Source organism: Peromyscus leucopus, chromosome 1, assembly GCF_004664715.2.
Source record: "Peromyscus leucopus breed LL Stock chromosome 1, UCI_PerLeu_2.1, whole genome shotgun sequence".
NCBI lineage: Eukaryota > Metazoa > Chordata > Mammalia > Rodentia > Cricetidae > Peromyscus > Peromyscus leucopus.
In genome coordinates, this window is record NC_051063.1 from 172043734 (window position 1) to 172065728 (window position 21995).

General features: G+C 44.3%; 1 protein-coding gene across 2 annotated transcripts in view; it reads right to left on the reverse strand.

Moving 5' to 3' along the window:
• Positions 1-1630: 1630 nt before the first annotated feature.
• The window catches only part of Znf180 (zinc finger protein 180), a 29506-nt gene continuing 9141 nt past the window's right edge, over positions 1631-21995 (reverse strand). For both annotated transcript variants that reach the window (XM_028893834.2, XM_037201614.1), the window contains 3 exons: positions 7866-7940; positions 6024-6144; positions 1631-4830 (listed from right to left, as the gene is read on the reverse strand). In XM_028893834.2, the coding sequence (XP_028749667.1) occupies positions 3107-4830; positions 6024-6144; positions 7866-7940 (1920 nt within the window). In that variant the 3' untranslated portion in view covers positions 1631-3106. The remainder of the gene's footprint in view (positions 4831-6023; positions 6145-7865; positions 7941-21995) is intronic.

The following is a 21995-nucleotide window of genomic DNA, read 5'->3' on the forward strand; positions in this document are numbered from 1 at the left end:
AGATCATTCTGTCAGAGGACTCTCTAGACCAGTGGTTCTCAGCCCATGCTTCTTCACCCCTTTTATTGTTCCTCATGTTGTGGTGACCTCCAACTATAAAACTGTTTTCATTGCTACTTCATAACTGTAATTTTGCTGTTATGAGTTGTAATGCAAACATCTTTTTCCCCCATGACCTTAGGCGACCTCTAAGGGGTCGAGCCCCACAGGTTGAGAACCACTACTCATCCCCTGGGGAAAGAAAAACTCTTTCTCAGAATAATAATAATAATAAAATACTTTTCTGAGATCAAGGCTTCAGACACACAGTAATTTACAGGGTTAAAACTCATCATTTAGGGATAAAGATCAGAACAGACACACAGAAAAAAAAAATCAAGGGACAGTAAGATGGCTCATTTTGGTAAAGGCACTTACCACCAAGTCCAATGACCTGAGTTTGATCCCAAGTACACATGATGGACAGAGAACCAACTCCCTTTAAGATTAAGTTGTGCTGAGAGGTGGTGGCACACACCTTTGATCCCAGCACTCCGGAGGCAGAGGTAGGCGGATCTCTGTGAGTTCGAGGCCAGCCTGGGCTAGTTTTCCAGGATAGCCTGGGCTAAACAGAGAAACCCTGTCTTGAAAACCAAAAATAAAAAATTAAGTTGCTGTGTAACTCCATGTGCATAATGTCATGTATCCCTCCACAATAAACAAACGGGACGGGGGGGGGGGGGGAGAACCACCTCAAACGGGAGCTACAAAGCTTGCCTGAAAAATGCATTCCTGGGTTTTAAAATGTTTATTCACGTGTATGAGTGCTTTGCTCACATGTGCGTCATTGGCAAGGATGACTTCCACTAGCAAGAGCCCTGTTTGAGAGGAAGTGGGCTCATCCACTTCCATTTCTGAGCAGTGTTAAGGAGCACTCTGGCGGTGTTACTCTCCCCTGGAATCCTGTGGTGGAGTTTTCAGAGTGAGGGAATGAGGCTGGGGAGATGAGCAGTTATGGATGGTTATGAGGTTACAACGTGGGTGCTGAGAACTGAATCCAGCAAGAACAGTGGCTCATCTCCCCAGCCTCATTCCCTCACTCTGAAAACTCCACCACAGGATTCCAGGGGAGAGTAACACCGCCAGAGTGCTCCTTAACACTGCTCAGAAATGGAAGTGGATGAGCCCACTTCCTCTCAAACAGGGCTCTTGCTAGTGGAAGTCATCCTTGCCAATGAAACACTTTCACTTTGAGCATCCCATAGATGACGACTGGCGCAGGCTGCACGGAAATCTGCAAGCCCCACAGTGCATATTGTTAGCCATTCTTTAAAAGCTCAAACAAGGGATGGGGATTTAGCTCAGTGGTAGAGCGCTTGCCTAGCAAGCGCAAGGCCCTGGGTTCGGTCCTCAGCTCTGAAAAAACAAACAAACAAACAAAAACAAAGTAATATACCCCCCCAAAAAAGTAAAAGCCGGGCGGTGGTGGCGCATGCCTTTAATCCCAGCACTTGGGAGGCAGAGGCAGGCAGATCTCTGTGAGTTCGAGGCCAGCCTGGGTACCAAGTGAGTTCCAGGAAAGGCGCAAAGCTACACAGAGAAACCCTGTCTCGAGAAAAAAAAAAAAAAAAAAGCTCAAACAAGAGGGAGGTCTGTTTCTTCGTTGTTTCTCATCAATTTTTATTCCTGTACCATTGGTTATAGTACAACATGCATCTCCAAAAGATGACAACATGAACAACAGTATCAAATAAATAGACCCATGATCCCTTTCCAACTTCAAGCTACACAAACATTTACCAAGGCTCTTCCAGATATTCTCTATACTCTTGGCAAGTATTTCATTTCCTATCGGTTTTGCCTTCACAGTAGAAAATCTTCACTGGTTACAGAAGTGTACAATCAGATTACAAAATAACCATCAGGGAAATTATGCAGACTGACATGGTCTAATATTGTTTCCCAATATTACATTATGAAAACAATAACCCTATGAGTCACCACCACACATTCACTACAGTCAGCATTTCACTTAGACTTTTTGGGAAAGGCCTTTGGTTTTAGATTTAGTTTATCTGAAATTCAGATCTGAGTGCTTTCTTCATGGAAAAGCAGCATTTATTGTTTGCAGGAGCACACACACACAGGTCGTTTGTTTTTTCTTTTTCTTTGAGAGAGTCTTGCTATATAACGCAGGCTACATTGAACTTACAATCATCTTGATTCAGCCTCACTAGTGATGGGTTTTGGGTGTGAATTTCCAAAAATCTGCAGCTCGAGGCCAGCATACATGGCAATGGTGTGGGGGCTTTGAGCGCGACGGAGCCTATTTCTTGGCTTAGATGAGCTTAGCTCAGAGGACTAGGGCCCTGGAAACTCAATGGCCACCTGTAACTCTGAGGCAGTGGCTCCTGTTATCTCTGAATTGAAAGGAGTAACTAGTGAGGTTTGCAGAAGAGCAAAGAAAGCTTCACTGAGATGGAAAAGCAGCTCCTGAAACATGACGGGAGGGTATGCCAGAGTGAGTTTACCCTTGGGCTATGACTGGAGCCTGACTGCTCAAGCCTGTATGAGTGACAGATTGAAAAGCTCGTCTGCCTGCAGTGAACAAGCATGGGGATTCTGGGTGGGGAGATGAGGTGTGAGAACATGGCTCAGTGAGCCAGCAGCACGAAGGGGAAGACACAGGAAGCTGGGAGGGCTTCCTGATGGCCTGTGGCGCACACCTTCTGAGCTACACTCACAGAGTGCCAGCTTTACAACAGAGAAGCCACGTCTCGAGGCCCAACCCAGAACTCTCAAACAAGAGGGCATCTGAACTAAGCTCATTTACTCTAATTTCAACTTTTCTGGGGCTAGCTTCTGCCTTCTCAAGTGCTTTGGGAAGCCGCTTCTGCCAGTCAGCAGGCAGGCTTCTGAGACCAGTTGACGGATGACGCCTGCACAGAGCCACGCAAGAGAGCTCCTCCGTGGGCGCCTCACGGCTTTTCTTCTCCAGGGGCCACGTATCCTCACCTCTCAAACTAAAAGCCTTCCTCCTCTCTGCCAGCAGCACAGGGGTACTGAAAGGGTCTGTGTGCATTCTTCCCCCCGGTATAACAGAGGCTGGACTGACAGGAGTGAGCTGTCAGGACTTACAGGACTCCTCACTGTGAGTAGCCTGGTGCCTACTGCGCTTAGAACTGCTAATAAACGCTTTCCCACACTGGCTGCATTTGTAAGGTTTCTCCCCAGTATGAGTTCGCTGGTGGACGATGAGACGGGCACTGAGGCTGAACGTCTTCCCACACTGGTTGCACTCATAGGGCTTCTCTCCAGTGTGAGTTCTCTGATGCTGCGTGAAGCAGGAGCTCTGCCTGAAGGTCTTCCCACACTGGCTGCACTCATAGGGCTTCTCTCCAGTGTGTGTCCTCTGATGGACAACCAGAACGTAGCTCTGACTGAAGGACTTCCCACACTGCTTGCACTGATACGGCTTCTCTCCGGTGTGCGTTCTTTGATGCATGACAAGATGGGAACTGCGATTGAACGACTTCCCACACTCGCCGCACTCGTACGGTTTCTCTCCGGTGTGTGTCCTCTGATGGGACACCAGCTGAGAGCTCCAACTGAAGGACTTCCCACAGTAATTACACTCAAAAGGTTTCTCTCCTGTGTGAGTCCGCTGATGTGCAACAAGCTTATAGCTCTGACTAAAGGACTTCCCACAGTGACTGCATTCATACGGTTTCTCTCCAGAATGAATTTTCTGATGTGCGATAAGTTTATAACTCTGGATGAATGACTTCCCACACTGAGTGCATTCGTATGGCTTCTCTCCGGTATGAGTCCTTTGATGTGCAATAAGTTTGTAGCTTTGCCTGAATGACTTCCCACACTGGTTGCATTCATAAGGCCGCTCGCCGGTATGAGTTCTTTGATGCACCACAAGAACATACCTCTGGGTAAAGGATTTCCCACACAGATTGCATCTGTATGGTTTCTCTCCGGTATGAATTCTCTGATGAGAAACGACATGTGAACTCCGGGTAAAGAACTTTCCACACAGGTTGCATTTGTAAGGCTTCTCCCCTGTATGAGTTCTTTGGTGTGCAATGAGATGTGAACTCCAACTGAAGGACTTGCCACAATACTTACATTCAAAACGTTTCTCTTCAGAATAGTTTCTCATGTTCTGAGGAAGAGATGGACCTGGGGCAGTTTTACTACATTTATACTGGCCCTCTTTAACAAGAATCCTCGGTTGTTCACTTAGGGATATGTTATGGTTCAAAACTTGCCCGTGCCCTTTAAAGCCAAAGGTTTTACCTTCTATACGAACTTTATCATGTACATTGAGGGGTGTACCACGGCCAAAAGATTGAACACGGCCATTCAATTCATAGGATTTATCTCCTTTTGGGGTCCTTGTAAACTGAGTGAGATGAATGCTCTGAGGGAAATTTCTGCATTTGTCATCTTTGGAGAGATCTATAGTATCACTCATCTTCTGATGATTGCTTGCAACAGCATCGCCATGTAACTTTTTAACATGTGATGCCTGTTTATGAAAATGGTTTCTGTGAGGTATCACGGGGGACGAAAGCCGGCTAGAACTCAGGCAACTCCTGTCAAGTTCGTCAGGCCTGTAGACCATGCCAGGAGTGTCAGCTCTCCCCTGGGTAAAGGCCTCTTCCTCTTGCTTTTCCTGTTGTCTCTTCAACTGTTCCTTAGGAGCAGGAACTTCTTCACAAGAAGAAAGCCAAGGATCCTCTCTTGCCAAGCCCCCCATCTTCACTCCATGGGATGTTTCTTCATCAGAGACAGTCTGCTTTGGGGTGGTTTCTTCTACTCCATGCACAGCTGGCAAGGCTGCAAGATAGTAAAAACAAGACATCACCACTGTGACCAAGTGCCCAGCAGTAACAAGTCTACAGCAGGAAGACTTTGGCACATGGTTCAGAAGGTTCAATCCAAAATTAATTACTCTGCCTTAGCCTCAGGGGCTTGTGCAGAACATGATGTCAACAGGAGTGTGCAGAGGATCCAATTCATAGAAGCTAGAAATCATAGATGGAGACCGGAGTACAGGTATAATCTGCAAAGGCATACGAAGGAAATGACGACTTTCTCCAAACCAGACCCCAATTTCTGGTTTCTAGAATCTTCTGATAGTGCCACCTGCTATATATACACACACACATACACACACAATTATTGTTGTTGTTCTCTTTTGTTTATTCGAGACAGAGTTTCTCTGTGTAGTCTTGGATGTCCTGGAACTCACTCTGTAGACCAGGCTGGCCTCAAACTCACAGAGATCCACCTGCCTCTGCTTCTGAGAGCTGGAATTAAAGGCATGCACCACCACCACCATGCTAATAAATTATATTTTATATAAATTTCTGTTCCCAGAGTGGAACATGGTCACCTGTATTAGAAGTTATTCAAGCCTGAAGAACTGACTACAAGAGCCTATGAATGATCAGTGTTTTCCAACTCAGGTTTCCAAATGACCGATGGTCTGCCAGTGCCCCCAGATCTCCAAGTACCCATAGCACCCTCCCCCAACACATCAAGGTCTCCAAATGTCCCCAGGCCTTCCAATGCAACCAGGTTTTCAAAGTTTTCCCATGTTCCTCAGGCCCTGGGGATCCCCAGCCTCTCCAGTCACCAGCGATCCCCTAACATTCCCAGGAAGCAGCAGCAGGAGTGCCCCGAGGATAACAGGAAAGACACTGTGAGCTAGAGAACACCCCGAGTTTCTTAGGGCTGCAGAAACAACCAATGTGCAAGAGCACCAGGTCCAGGTCCGGTGTGAGAATTCCAGAATAAATTATCCCTGCAGCATCTCCAGGAACAATAGGAAAGGCTTCTGGGGTACTCGGCCAGGGAGTCAGTGCTGCAGGTTGACCTCTGAGCTTCACCTGCACACTATGGTGTTCATGAGCACATAAAAGAAAGAAATGTAAAAACATCAATCTGGCTACTGAGCCTCTCACCTTCTTCATGGGAAAGGAAAGCATCAGTAGACACCTCTTCTTTGCATCTGGCTAAGTACTCACCCCACAGGTCCCCGTGGCCCTCCAGGATCACACTTCTCTCTGGGGTTCTCTGGGCATTGGGCCAGGTGCTCTGTTCCTCCTCAGTGAGGTCCACGGTCACAATCTTAAAGTCTGTGCTTTCCTGGAACAGCACACACACACTCCTTCTTAGCTGGACATGGTTTTGTTTGTTTCTAGTGTTCATGGATGGAGGCTTTAACCACAGGGCGGTTATCCTTAGATTATCTGCAGCCAAAGCATCCCACCCAAGTCAGAAACACCTCAGAGAGGAACACTGAAAAAGTATACAAATTCTCTTCACCTTTTTATCTATCTATCTATCTATCTATCTATCTATCTATCTATCTATCTATCTATCAATCATCTATTTCAGTGTAGGGACTGTACCCAGACCCTCACACAGGATAGGCAAGCACTCTACCACTAAGCCATGTTCCCAGCCTTGACAGAAGTTATGTAAGGGCTGCTGGAGAGGTGGCTCAATGGTCAAGAGCACCTGTTGCTATTGTAGAAGACCAGGGTTCAATTCCCAGCACCCACATGGTGGCTCACAAACATCTGTAACTTAATTCCAGAGGATCTAACATCCTCTTCTGACCTCCACGGGTAAGAGGCACACATGTAGTACACATACATGTACACAAAACACTCACATACATAAAATAATGTAAATAAATCTCTTTAAAATTCAAGTTATTTATTTACTTTTATTATTTTATGTGAATGGATGTCTTGCCTGCTGGTGTGTATTGCACCATGTGTGTTCGGTGCCTGCAGAGGCAGGAGAGGGCATCGGGTGCCCTGGGATTAGTGTTACTCACTCTTTTGAGCAGCCATGTAGGTGCTGGGAATTGAACCTGGGTTCTCCAGAAGAGAAGCCAATGCTCTTAATCACTGGGCCATCTCTCCAGCCCCTAGATTTTTATCATTTGGTGCCATCCTGTGTCTGTATGTGACAGAGGAACGGGAGCCTTCATGTGCCGCACAAGTGTGCTGTGCTCAGAGGAGCGGTCTCAGGCTCTGGCTCATGCCTTCCATCCTGAGGCAGAGTTTTATTTCCGCCATGCGCATACCCTAGGATAGGTGACTTGGCAGCTTTCTGGCAAATCTCCTGACTGGTTGGTTACTAGGGCTGGTGAGATGGATCAGAGAGGAGAGGCACGGAACCACCAGGTCTGACAACCTTGGGGCCCACAGGAGGAATGAAAGACTCTACCTCTACAAACAGGCTGTGGCCAGAGTTTTTGTGCTTACATGTACACACACACACACACACACACACACACACACACACACACACACACCCGTGCAGAAATACAGTAGTAAAACCGTGGGCCTTGTGCACGCTAACAAACACCACCACCGAGCTCCAGGCCAGGCCTCAAATCTAATCCTCCAAATCTCAACTCCTCCACCTGCAGAATCCTTGCAGTGCTGCTCACTCTTATATGTGTGTGTGTGGGGGGGGGTGTGCACACTTGTGTGAACCCTGGGTTGACCATTTTCTCATTTGTTCTCTATTTTATTTTTTTGAGACAGGGTCTCTCCCTGAACCTGGTGCCCACCCATGTGGCTAGACTGGCTGGCCAGCGAGTCCCATGGGTCCCCCTGCCTCCACCTCCCCAGTGCCTGGATTACAAGCATTCAATGCTCAGCTTTTCAGAAATACAGGTTGGCACTGGGCCCCATGAATGTATGACAGAACCTCACCCACTTCTCGCCAGCCTGGCCACTCTGGTTCCATTCCCTCTCTAATCCTGTCCCAGCGCCCTCTGACTTGCTTCTCCCACTCACCACCACGCCCACCTCTCCAGGAAAAGGAATGGGTCCCGCCCAACTCACCTGGGGCACGATGTCCAGTGACCCAGCATCTTCTCCCTTGACCTCGATGATCATCTCTTGGGGGAGAACAAAGTTCTGAGAAAACAAGCAGACGAGACAAAGGAATCCATCAGAGAACAAAGCAGAAACTGGAAACCCCACGGCGGGTCAGCAGGGTCTGACCCGCACCCAACTGACAGTCTCTGCTCTCTCCACAAAAGCTCCAGGGAGCGGGTGCAGAGAGAAGGGACGCCCCAAGGAATGAGGCCCCACATGACACAAGACTATTGCGAGTGCTTCAAGATGGCCCTGCTTGTCAGCTGAAGGAACCACACGGAGCCAAAGAGCTCACCTGTCCTGTCCTGTCCTGTCCTGTCCAACCCTGGACCCTGGGCCCTGCCTAAACTCCTGCGTCACTTAGCAGGAAGCAAGCAATGCAGACTCTAGCAGGACCCACGCCAGAAGCATTCAGAGTGACCAACAAACAACCTTCACAATGGAGCCAGGCATGTAACACGTGACTGTCAGCAGCACTCGGGAGGCAGGAGGATCAAGAAGCTCAGGGGCCCACTCAGCAGCACAGCGGGTCACAGGCCAACCTGGTCTGTGAGAACCTGCCTCTACCAAAGAGCTCCAAAGGCAGAGAAGAGGGCCCTGTTATAGTGATATTTTATTTGTACTGAAATGTGATTTGTATGTTAATAAATAAAGTTGCCCGGGGGTCAGAGCTATTAGAGCCATAGCGAAAGCTGGGCGGTGGTGGTGCACTTGGCAGGCAGAGCTAGGTAGGTCTCTGTGTGTTCAAGGATACAGCCAGTATTGGAGACGCACACCTTTAATCTCAATACCAACCATAGAAGACCTGGAGGTCTGTACAGACAGGCAGTAACTAGGCGGTCATGTGGTTGGGTTTACAACCAATGAGAAGGCAGAATAGAAAATCTATAAAAAAAGACAGACACAGGAAGCAGGTCTCTTTCGGAGAGGTACAGCGACAGTGAAGGGTAAGGTTTTTAGCTCTTAGCTGTTGCTCTGACCTCTTGGCTTTCATCTCTGTATTGGCTCTGTTTTTTATTTAATAAGATGGTTGGTTACATCTACACCCTGTGGTGAAGAAGGCTGGAGTTTGCATTCCAGGACCCACATCACAACCCAGGCTGTCCCACAAATGTTTACACCCTGCTCTGAGCTGGGCAGACAGGAGAACTGCTGGACCCTTTGTCTCCAAACCTAGCCAACAAAATGCAAGCCACAGCATAGTCGGCACTTTCTCTGGGCTGCCAGCCAGCTCCCAATAAAGACACAGACTTGATTTTGAATGCTTGACCTTGGCTTAGGCTTGTCACACTAGCTTCTTTACCTTAATTTAACCTGTTTCTATTTACCTTCTATATTTTGACTCAGGGCTTTTTCCCTTTCTTTCATTCTGTACATCCTACTTTCCTGCTTCCTCGTGTCTGGCTGGCCCCTGGAGTCTCCATAGTGTCTCTTTCTTCCCCCAAGCCTAAATTCCTCCTCCTCCTTATTCTCCCTGACCAGAAGTCCCACCTAAAACTCCTCCCTCGCTATTGGCCTTTCAGCTTTTTATTAGACCAATCAGGTGCCTTAGGCAGACAAGGTAAAGTAGCAACACATCTTTACATAATTAAACAAATGCAACACATCTTTACATGGTTGAACAAATATTCCACAACACCGCAGGTTCGGGGGAAAAGAATGAGACAAAGAACAGCAAAGGACATCTGATGCAGAGGCACACATGTGCACATGAACTCAGACCAATACACACACCAATAAATCATCGTTTATAAAAGCAACAACAACAAAGAAACTACTGATAAGAACATACACTGTCTCAGTTAGAGCTTCTATTGCTGTGAAGAGACACCATGACCACAGCAACTCTTATAAAGGAATTTATATTTAATTGTGATGGCTGGCTTACAGTTCAGAGGTTTAGTCCATTATCGTCATGGTGGGAAGCAAGGCGGCACGCAGTGAGACATGGTGCTAGAGAAGGAGCTGAGAGTTCTTACATCTTCACTCACAGGCAACAGGAAGAGGTCTGTCTCACTGGACATGGATTGTACATGTATGAGACTGAAACCTCAAGCCGGCCTCCACAGTGACACACTTCCTCCAACAAGGCCTAATGGTGTCACTCCCTTTGGGGACCATTTTCTTATATTTTTGGTTGTAAGCCTAGCCTTTAACGGCTGAGCCATCTCTCCAGCCCTGGGGACCATTTTCTATCAAACCACCACATACACAGTTGGGCTAGAGAATGGCTCAGCAGTCAGAGCACCGGCTGAGATCCTAGGCAGCTTCTCAGGCATCTCCTCGCCACTTGCTTGTGATTTTGCCCTAACTGCAGGGGCCCTGAAAGGTGCTAGAGCACATAAGCCGGGGAAGTTTAACTGAAGGGTCTCCTCTACACAGCTACGGAAAGCCATCATCTAGGCCAGGTGCAGACGTCCCCATGAGGCTGCTGGGCACCCTCTCCGAGGCTCCAGGCTGAGCTCTGGTGGAACTAGACTCCAACTCAGCTACTCTTTCCTGGTTTCTGCTCACTCCTGTTCACTCTCAACTGGGCAGTTGAACAACATCCAGCTTCGACAGCACCCTCAGGCAATCTCCTCACATGGGAGTATTTTTAACCACAGAGGACCTCAGCATAGGATAGCTCACAAAGTCACATGACAGCCCAAGGGAGTGTGGGTCTATTTCACTCGTGCAGGAGCCAGTGCTTGCCCTGAGGACACAAGCCCCTCCCTTTCCACGGTCCACCACTGAAGAGCCACCTCCACCAGATGGCACACACCTGTCAGATTCCCCTTCATTATTTTCCTGTCTTTATCAGACCTTTGCAAACTCATGTTTTTTGTCCCGACCGCCCAGTCCCAAATACCCAGCAGCCGCCTCCCAAACTACCACACAGAGGCTTTCATTACAAATGCTCGGTTGATAGCTCAGGCTTGTCACTAGCTAACTCTTACACTTAAATTAACTCATTTCTATTAATCAATGTATTGCCACATGGATCATGGCTTTACCTGTCCTCTACCACATCTGGCTTCCTGGGTGGCTGGCTGGCGCCTCCCTGACTCTGCCCTCCTTCCCATCATTCTCTGTTTGGCTTTCCCACCTAAATTCCTGCCCAGCTACATGCCTGTCAGCTTTTGATTAGTCAATGAGAGTAATACATGTTCACAGTGTAGAAAAGGATTGTTCCACAGCATTTCCCCCTTTTGGTCTAAATAAAAAGGAAGGTTTTATAGTAAAACTACATACAACAAAAGTTATCAAGCATGCCAAGAAGCGGTGGCAGTGCACGCCTTTAATCGCAGCACTCAGAAGGCAGAGGCAGGTGGATCTCTGAGTTCGAGGCCAGCCTGGTCTACAGCACAAGATCCAGGAGAGGCACCAAAACTACACAGAGAAAGACTATCTTGAAAACACCCCCCCCCCAAAAAAAAAGTTATCAAGCAAGAATTACAATAACAATATCCAATCCATTTATGGTCATCTAGAGTACTAATTCTAGAAAAAGGCTTCATCTAGCTTCCTGTACATGATTTCAAGTCTGAGTCTCTATCAGGTAACTAGGAATTAAATTTTTGTACTATGGATGTATGTAACAAATTATGGTCCTTTAACCTCTTTGACATTTCTTGCACATGACATTTAAAATGTTTAAAATTTCTGCAGTGAACCATGATTATGTCTAACAGCAACCTTTGAAGTCTCCAAAAGGAGGATGGGGCTCCACAATGAGGATTGCACCTGGACTGTGGTGATGCCACTAAGCTGAAAACTACCACCTTACGACTACAAATTGCTTGGGACAATTTCAAGGTGGCTAGCTGAGATGGTCCAGTCTCACAGGTTACTCCAGCCACAACTTGAGACAAGCCTGCATTTTCCCATTACACAGTCTGGGCAACCAATGATACAGCTAGCTCTCCCAGGACTTGACAATAATCCTAACTTTTTTTTCAAGGTCCCCTAAAGATGCCATCACCCCCAGACAAAAGGAAGTAATTTTAAGAAAACCATGCCCACATTCCCAAGAGGTAGGGTGTGCGGTTTTTGGTTGTTCAGTGGGTTATGGATATTTATCATCATTTGGGGGGTTGGTTACAAGTTGTAATTGGTAATGGCCAGGAAAAAAGCTGAGCAAAGGAGATTAGATTCAAGGATCTTGTTCTAAAAAGAAAAAGTGGGGGATAGAGAAATAGGCTAAAAGGTTAGATTATTGAATCTACTTTTAAAAAGCAACTACTAATCTTTAATATTTTACAATGATAAGGTTTTTTTGCACATTGATACAAACTGAGGTCATTTTTGCTATACTGTATTATGCTTCTAATCTTGTTTAAGACATTTTTGTATATTAATACAAATTTAAGGTTATTTTTGTTAGAACACACTGTACATACGTTTCTACTCTTGCTCAAGATATTGTACCTATACAGCTCATTCAACAATGTAATGTAAATTTCTAGTCCTTGAAGTTATTATTACAAACTACTTAGGTAAAAAAGAAATGCAGGTTAGTAGTTAGTCACCTATAGCAATCAAACTTTTAGTCATGTTAGGTACGTTTTTGGGGTCAAACAGATATATTTTAGACAGACAGGTGATCTTCAAACATTTCAGAGAACTACAAAATATGGCATTTAAGATGTTTTAATAACATAAGGTTTTGTGTGTGTAATTTTTTTTATGACAATGAGACATGTCTGCTCCTGGCAGCACCAATCTACTTTAAAGATGATGGGCATCAGAGAAACTCCACAGGGACTTTGTTACAAAAGTTAGCCACTGGGCAAGAAAGTGCCCTTGAATTGACTGCTGACAGTATGATGTCCAAATTGGACAAGCAGGCTGGGTGGTGGTGGTATGTCTTTAATCCCAGCACTGGGGAGGCAGAGCCAGGTGGATCTCTGAGTTTGAGGCCAACCTGGTCTACAGAATGAGTTCCAGGACATGCTCCAAAGCTACTCAGAGAAACACTTTCTCAAAACAACAAATGGAACAAGCAGGACACAAAAGGACTGCTGATCCTTGCCAAGACAAGGTAGGACAGTCCTTCAAAATTCCTGCTTTACAGAAAAGTCTGTCAGATATTCTAGGCAGGCTGAAGATGAAGGTGGATGCCCCATTGTTACAGAGAACCTGACTGTACCTACTAGGTAGCCAGCTGTTTCTGTCATTTTTAGAAGTTGTTAGCTCTGTATTTCCTGTTTACTCAGGTAATATTATATCCTTCTCAGGTCTCTGATGGAGTTGAAGACTAGATAGTTATAGTTTTCTTTGTTAACAAATTCAGAAAAGAAACTCACAAAAGAACTGTCAAGTGTATAAGGTTGAGAGACATAAAAAGATAGTTTTGGGTTGGTAATGCAAGTCAGGATAGAAAGTGAATTATGTACAATACTTTGGACTCACCAAGATAGAATAGATAATGGAGTATTTTCTCTGAATCTGTCAAATGCTAATGGACTAGACATTGTTAATGCAATAATTGCCTGTATATATTGTACTTATTGTATATAGTTTTTCTATGTTAGTTATTTTATTTAGACAAAAAGAGGGAAATGTGTGATATTTTGTTTGTGCTCTGACAAATAAGGCTTGCTTGGAGTCGGAGGGTGGAGCTATCCAGTAGTTAACCATAGAGGTTGGGAGCTCTGTACAGAGAGGAAACAGAAAGTGATATGGAGGGGCAGAGAGAAGATCTTGGCCTGTTACACGAATTCTAAATGATCTTTTAATAAAAACCCGGAGCCAGATATTGGGGAGAATGATATCCCACAGAACTGATCTTTCAGCATTTACTGTGTTGCTCTGATGGGTTGATAAATAAAACGCTAATTGGCTAGTAGTCAGGCAGGAAGTATAGGCGGGGCAAGCAGATGAGGAGAATTCTGGGAAGATGAAGGCTGAGTCAGGAGTCACCAACCAGACATAAAGGAAGCAAGATGTCAAGGCAGAACCGAGAAAAGGTACCAAGCCACATGGTTAAACATAGATAAGAATTATGGGTTAATTTAAGTGTAAGAGCTAGTCAGTAATAAGTCTGAACTAATGGCCAAGCAGTTATAATTAATATAAGCTTCTGAATGATTATTTTATAAGTGGGCCATGGGACTTCAGGGGCCTGGCAGGACTGGAGAAACCATCTGACTACAGATCAGAGACAAAGGAACAAGCCATAACTACTTCTCACCTCGCCAACTCCACAGAACCTCTGAATACCTGAGTCCTCAGACGAAAGGGTCTCTAGTTCCTGTCTCCTCACACCTTATATGCCCTTCTCTGCCCAGCCATTTCACTTCCTATCTCAACCTTCCTAGTGCTGGGATTAATGGCGTGTGTGCTTCCCAAATACTGGGGTTAAAGGAGTGTGCCACCACTGCCTGGCTTTGTTTCTCTCCTACACTGGATCAATCTCATGTAGCCCAGTGTGGCCCTGAACTCAGAGATCCAGATGGATCTCTGCCTCCTGAGTGCTAGGATTAAAAGTATGTGCCACCACTGCCTGGCCTCTATGTTTAATCTAGTGGCTGGCTCTGTCCTCTGATCCTCAGGCATGCTTTATTTGATACACAATACACAATATATCACTACATCGGCCCTTTTGGACAGAAGAACGGAAGAGGTAGGAAGTCACTGGTGGCTGCTCCCCTGCTTCTCTGATCTTTCAAGTTTTTATCTTAATATATGACTCCTGATTTTTATTGATAAAGATTAACTAAATTAATGCTTCAGACCTTTTCTATACCAGTAACATAACTGCCTTCATGTTACATCCAACACTGAACTCCATCATGGATTCTACATTATAAAAAATGTGGCTGAGGGCCAACAGATAGCTCAATGGATAAGGGCACATGCTGCCAGGCTTGAGAGAACTGACTCTACAAAGTTGTCCCGGCCTCCACATGTGCACAGTGAACAATCATGTATGTATATGCGTATGCGCACGTGCACGTGCACACACACACAAATATATATGTGCTTTTCTTAAGCCAGAGACATAGAATATATTCCTAGCAAAAACAGATGATTTACCTCCTTGTAAACAACACGTGAGAGGCTTTGTCTTTCCATAATCAGTCTGTTGTTGCTGGAAAATACCCTGAACTAAGTGTTAGCTCGGACAGTCTGAAAATTAACATAAGAGGTTGATCTTAACCCTGAAAGCCCTGAGAAACATCCCAAATATTGATGTATATTATGAGTTCTGAGTCGGCGGCTGTGTTATCCTGTAACTGTGCTGACAGCATCTCGCACAATCAACAAAGGGAGAGAGACGGTAGAACAGAGCCAACACAACGCCATTGTGTGGCTTTGAAATCTTCAGCAAGTCACTGCTAAACCTTGACGTTTTCATTTCTGACTCTCCCACAGGATATTATTAAATTTTATATTATATGCATGATTCCCTGGTTTGAATTATGTGCCTAAGTGCTGATTCTTATAAAGATGACAGTACCAGTCAGCCCTGAAAACATAAATTCAAGTATCATTATACAAATTAAGGTTATTCTTAGAAATACATATGTATATACATATATATACATATAGACATGTAAAAACAATTAATGAAAAAAGAGGACATAAATTTGCAAGAGTAAGAAGAGGTATATGGAAGGGTTTGGAGGGTGGAGAGGGAAGGGAGAAATGAGATAATGATGTTATAATCTCAAAATTAAAAGAAATAAAAAGGAAGCATATTCTCCCTTTCCCCTTCATATCACCTGTGTTCTAAACTCCACCTTCCTCAAATAGGAAACGAAGAGAGGGAAGTTCAAGCAGAGATGAATGGAAGAGTAGGAAAGAGAAGTAGGGGAGGGAATAATTACCACAAAAATACTTGAGAAAAGCCATATGTAGATCCTATTTTTACAAGTTTCCTAAATATGCATGCATTATATATTTAAATTCACATATATATGAATAAATAAATATATATTCATTTATTCATTTAATCATTGTTACCCTACACAAGTACACAAGGACTAATGCTCTTCCTGGAAGTCATTGGTTCCCCAAAAAAGAAACCTCCCTCTAGTTGTTGGGAAAGGTTGTCCTGGAGACCTCCAAAATGATACAAGGTATTGCCATTGCTTTCCTTTCATTTTGATTTGATCTTGTTTCTGTTTCTCGAGACAGGGTTTCTCTGTGTAGCCCTGGCTGTCCTGGAACTTGCTTTGTAGTCCAAGCTGGGCTTGAACTCACGAGATCTACCTGCCTCTGCCTCCCAAGTGCTGGGATTAAAGGCATGTGCCACCAAGCCCAGCTGTCATTAGTCTTGATTGCCCTCCAGAATTTGATATTAAGACCCCATTGCTGGCTGGGCAGTGGTGGCGCACGCCTTTAGTCCCAGCTCTTGGGGAGGCAGGCCAATCTCTGTGAGTTCGAGGCCAGCTTGGTCTACAGAGCAAGATCCAGGACAGGCACCAAAATCTACACAGAGAAACCCTGTCTCGGAAAAAAAAAAAAGAAAGAAAAGAAAGAAGCCCCATTGCTGAAGATATCACACACTTTGTTCCATGGGGCATGGAAAAAAAATCAAGTTATTGACTAGTAAGTTTTCCCCTGTTGGCTAGCTTCCTTAGTACTATACATTTTTATGTAGGCTAATGTAGCAGAAAAATCATTAACAGTTTACCCAGCTGTGAACCCAGTAAGCTACAATAATGACTAACACAAACCGGGTAATGGTGGTGGCCGACTTTAATCCCAGCACTCAGGAGGCAGAGGCAGGTGATCTCTGAGTCCAGGCCAGCCTGGTCTAGAGAATGAGTTCAGGACAGCCAGGGCTACACAGAGAAACCCTATCTTGAAAAACTAAAAAATGAATAGATAGATAGACAGACAGATAAAATAATAATGACTACCATGGTAAAATAAGCCCACAGGTAAACAATGGCATGAATATTATGGGGTTAACCAAATGCTTTCTTCGTGGAGTTAAAGCCCACTCCCAAGGAGGAAATGCATGCCTAGTTCTGCAAACGTGGCTAAAGGCCTGTGGTTGAGGAGCCCACACACCCTAGAGGCGAGCCTTTTACTATAACTATAACTATATGCTGAATAGGCATCATAACAAACTGCCTTAAATCCCAATCTCTAGCCACTGATTAGTGCAGCCCCCAGCTTGTGTTTGTTTTGCAGTGGTGAGGGTTGGCATAGAAACTCACAACTGATGCATGTGAAGAGAATAAGTCTGTGCAAAGCTCAGCACTCCACCCCAGCCTCAGGGACCACTGGTGAAGAGGAGTGAAAAGACTGGACACGCCACAGGTCAGTGAGGACTGGAGCAAACACTGTCTTCTGGACAAGACAGAATCGCTGCACTCACGCATCACAGCAGTTGTTGCTGCGTGTGTGCATGCATGAGACCCGCACCGCACCAAGCCAGCCGACATTCCAGCATGGCGGGCAGGCGGGGAATGGCTGGTGAGCCTTCTCCTACCTGAGAAACCATTGACAGTAAGTGCCTTCTATGGGAGGGATGTCGCTTCACCACATCCCAGTGGACGGCTCCTCCCTCAAGCTATTGGTCAGCACAACTGGGCTGGGTGGATTATTTAAAAAACAAAGAGGACACAGCATTGGGAAGGAGAGGGGCTGTGACGGTAGATCTGGGAGGAGTTAAGGGGAGCACTGGGAGGTGACCATGATCAAAATGGTACTGTGTGTATGTGTGTGGGTATAAAGATCTCAATAAAAACATACCAAAAATAGAAGCATATTGGACTTCAACATATTTGTAGGAAACAGACTCAAAAGAGGGCAAAGAACTTGGAGGTGACGTAGGCATGGAAAAAAAGAAAGCTGAAATAGTCCAGGGTTACAGAAAGTCCTTCAGCTATGAATCTAGGTGATGAATTCATCACTAAGAACCTTCCATAGTTAAGATTTTTATACTTAAATCTGCATGAATTTTTTTCTTGCCATAATATATAGAAGTCACTTAAAATTGTCACTAACTTGTTTTAACAATAAATAAGTAGCTTGAGAATTAGAGACTAATTTCTCCTAAATTGATTGGTTGACGTCTATAGAGATCTTAGTGATTAACCAGAATATAGTCTGATTCAAAAGTTCTGTTTATCACAGTAACATGTGCTAGTCTGAATGGAATTGGCCCCATAAGCCCAAAGCGAGTGGCAGTATTAGGAGGTGTGGCCTTGCTGGAGGAAGTGTGTCACTGTGGAGGCAGGCTTTGAGGTCTCATATATATATGCTCAAGCCATGCTAAATGAGATAGTCCACTTCCTGTTCCCTTCTGATCAAGATGCCACCACATCTACCCACACACCGCCATGCTCCCTCCCATGATGAAAAGTGACTGAACCTCTGAACTGTAAGGCACCACCTCAATTCGATGTTTTCCTTTGCAAGAGTTGCCATGGTCATGGTGTCTCATCACAGCAATAGAACCCTAACACGTGTTAATCAACAAGATTGTTATACTGAGAATAACTCACACGATAAGGTCTTAAGACACTGTTTCAAGGCACTGCAGAATGAGTTACCTAAAGGACTCAATATGGGTTTTGTATCATTTTAAATTGGTAGGATATTTAATTTTAAAAGAATTATGGGACCCTTGTATTCTCCTCAGTATTGGGTGCTGTGGGATGTCTTTCTCTCTGCTATGAATGTTTTATTACCATTGGTTAATAAAGAAGCTGTTTTGGCCTATAGCAAGGCAGGAGATAGCCAGGCTGGAAATCCAAGCAGAGATAGAGAGAAGAGGGTGGATTCGGGGACACACCAGCGAGCTGCCCAAGAAGCAAGATGTGAAAGTACCGGTAAGCCACCAGCCACGTGGCAATACACAGATTTATAGAAACGGGTTAATTTAAAATGTAAGAACTAGCTAGTAGTAAACCTGAGCCATAGGCTGCTCTTGGAGAGGACCTGAGTGTAGGCTCCATTTACCAACAAGAGGCAGCTCAGAGCCTCCTGTAACTCTAGGGATTTGATGCCCTCTTCTGGTTCTGCGCGCACCTACACGCATGTGGAATATATTCACACACAGACACATACAAATAAATCTTTAAAAATAAACAAACATGGCCGGGCGGTGGTGGCACACACCTTTAATCCCAGCACTCGGGAGGAAGAGGCAGGCGGATCTCTGTGAGTTCGAGGCCAGCCTGGGCTACAGAGTGAGTTCCAGGAAAGGCACAAAGCTACACAGAGAAACCCTGTCTCGAAAAACAAAACAAAACAAAAAACCAGCACATGGGCTGGAGAGATGGTTCAGCAGTTAAGAGCACTTGCTGCTCTTCCAGAGGACCTGAGTTCAATTCCCAGCACTTGCATGGTAGCTCACAACCATTTGTAACTCCAGTTCCAGGAGATCCAGTGATGTCTTCTGGCCTCCCTGGGCACCAGGCAAGCATGTAGTGCATGGATATACATGCAGGCAAATTCCCATACACATAAAATTTTAAAATAGGTAAATAAAAATAATCTTTAAACTTTAAAAGGGTAGGGAACTTGCAGTGCGTTTACCCGCCAACCCCACAGTTCCCCCGAGTTTTCTTGAGTGGGAGCAGCAGGAAATATTAGATAGAAGGATTTAGATTGTGAAGATAAACAGATAGAAAATAAAGGATAGCCTCGAGAGGGCCTGGAACCTATTCCAATGAGCCCTGTCTCTGCCCCAGAGTATTTATAGAAATGCCCAAGTGGTGGAGCAAAAGACCTCCCCCCAGTACAGCCAAGTGCAGACCATCTCAGACACCTGCACTCAGGCCCGTGGTCCTATTCATCCTCTCTATGAGGACCTGCTGGGTAAAGCCACGAAGAACCTGAAAATGGGCTCCCACAGGTCCCTCTTTCTTAATATATAAAAAATAACTCGTTATTAATAGCTTACAGCAATCTCCATAGCTGTTACACCTCCCAGTATGGGAATAGAGGATGATAACGATGGCATTTCTTTTTTGGATTAGGTCCAAGGTGACTACAGCAGCCTTTAGCTGCATCAAGACCTTTCTAAACCAAAAGCTCTTAATGTAATTGCAAACTTAAAGAATCCCTTAGCTTCATCATTACCATTAACAGGTTAACATAAATATTGCTATATATAGTCACAATTCTCTCAATCTTACATCTCAAAGCAAACTCTTAACAGAACCATTTGAATTAACGTGCTAACAGAACATAGGAAAAACTTCTGATGTATTCACAAACTTAAATATTCCCTTAACTCCACAAAACCAGGGTGCATTAATATCAATAGGTTAAACATAATTTCTGCAAACATACATTCAACCTTAATTCACTCATAACTCCCCCTTTTCTTTATAACTTTTTAAACAATCTCAAACCTAGTTAGAAGAAAACCCAAACTTTCACAATTCCTGTAAACCCATATTGAGATGCAGTATTCTCAATCTAACCATTAACACTTTGAAAACTTTTAGCCAAACATCCACAACATTTCTTAATAAAACTCTTTACACTTTAAGCGTAGTCTCTTAGTATACCCCATTTGCAGTTCTTACTAACAAAACATGACATTAATCCACCCAAACAAGAAAATATTTTTTAAATTAAATAGACTAAGGAATACTAGTTTTTCTTTTCTTTATAATTGTTTAAGCAAAAATCTCCAGCCTAGTTAGAAAACCCAAACTTTTCTGTTTAAACAGTTCCATTTGTAACAAAACCAGTTCCATAAGTAATTTCATTTTTACACAGTTCCATAAAACAGTTCCATTTTTAACACAGAACAATTCATGAATCACCAGCATATATTATGGTGGTATTTTATTTGTACTGAAATGTGATTTTCATTGTATGTTAATAAATAAAGTTGCCCGGGGGTCAGAGCTATTAGAGCCATAGCAAGAGCGTGGCAGCGGCGGCGGCGGCGGCGGCGGCAGCAGCAGCAGCAGCAGCAGCAGCAGCAGCAGCGCACGCCTTTAATCCCAGCACTTGGTAGAAGAGCTAGGTAGACCTCTGTGTGTTCAGAGATACAGCCAGCGTTGGAGACATATGCCTTTAAGACCTGGAGGGCTGTACTTACAGGCAGTGACGAGGCAGTCATGTGTTTGAGTTTACAACCAATGAGAAGGCAGAACAGAAAGACTATTTAAAGACATACACACAGGAAGTAGCTCTCTTTCGGGGAGGTAGGAGCACCGCAGGAGGTAAGATTTTAGCTCTGAGCTCTGACCTCTCAGCTTTCTCTTTTACATTGGTTTTGTGTTTTTTATTTTAATAAGACAGTTGGTTACATCTACAATATATGCATACACAAAACTGCATCTTGATTCTAGGTAGAAACAATAAATTTCTTCATTTAAACAGTTCCACTTTAAACACAATTCCAGAAAACAGTTCCTAAGTCATCACCATAAGTAAATTCAAATTTGTTACATTGCAATGAAATCTCTATTGTTCATTTCATTTCTTAAGTCCTAAAATTCAAATAATAAATTCTGGCACTAGCCTTCCAAATATGAAATCCATAACAAAAAACTTTTCGTAGTTTTATCTCTTTAAGTTCAAAAAGTTCAAAAAAGTAAATTCTGGTATTAGACTTTCACTTCTAAATATGAAGAAGCGTTTTACAACCAAAACTTTTTGCAGTTAACAATTTTAGTTCAAACAAGTGTCTCTGCAACTTTTGTTCTCAAGTCAGAGACCTTTTCTTTTTTTTTTTTTGATTTATTTATTTTTATGTGCATTCGTGTTTTCCTTGTATGTATATCTGTGTGAGGGTGTCAGGTCTCCTGGAACTGGAGTTACAGACAGTTGTGAGCTGCCATGTGGGTGCTGGGAATTGAACTCGGGTTCTCTGGAAGAGCAGTCGGTGCTCTTAACCACTGAGCCATCTCTCCAGCCCCCAGAGACCTTTTTAGTTGTAGTAATATTTTAAACTGCACTGTCTTTGCTGTTAGCTCAGGTTTTTCTGCATTGTGTTGATTTTCCACAGATCTCAGCTGTGGATGCCTTGTGCTGGTTCTGGCATCCGCCATTCTTAGCTTCTTAGTGGCTTCTGGAGCTTTTGAAAATCACTCAGATTGCCTGCTTTGCAGGCTACTGTGACACTATCTTCTGTGTCTCAGGGTTTTTTTTTTTTTTTTTTACCATATACATTAAGAATAGACT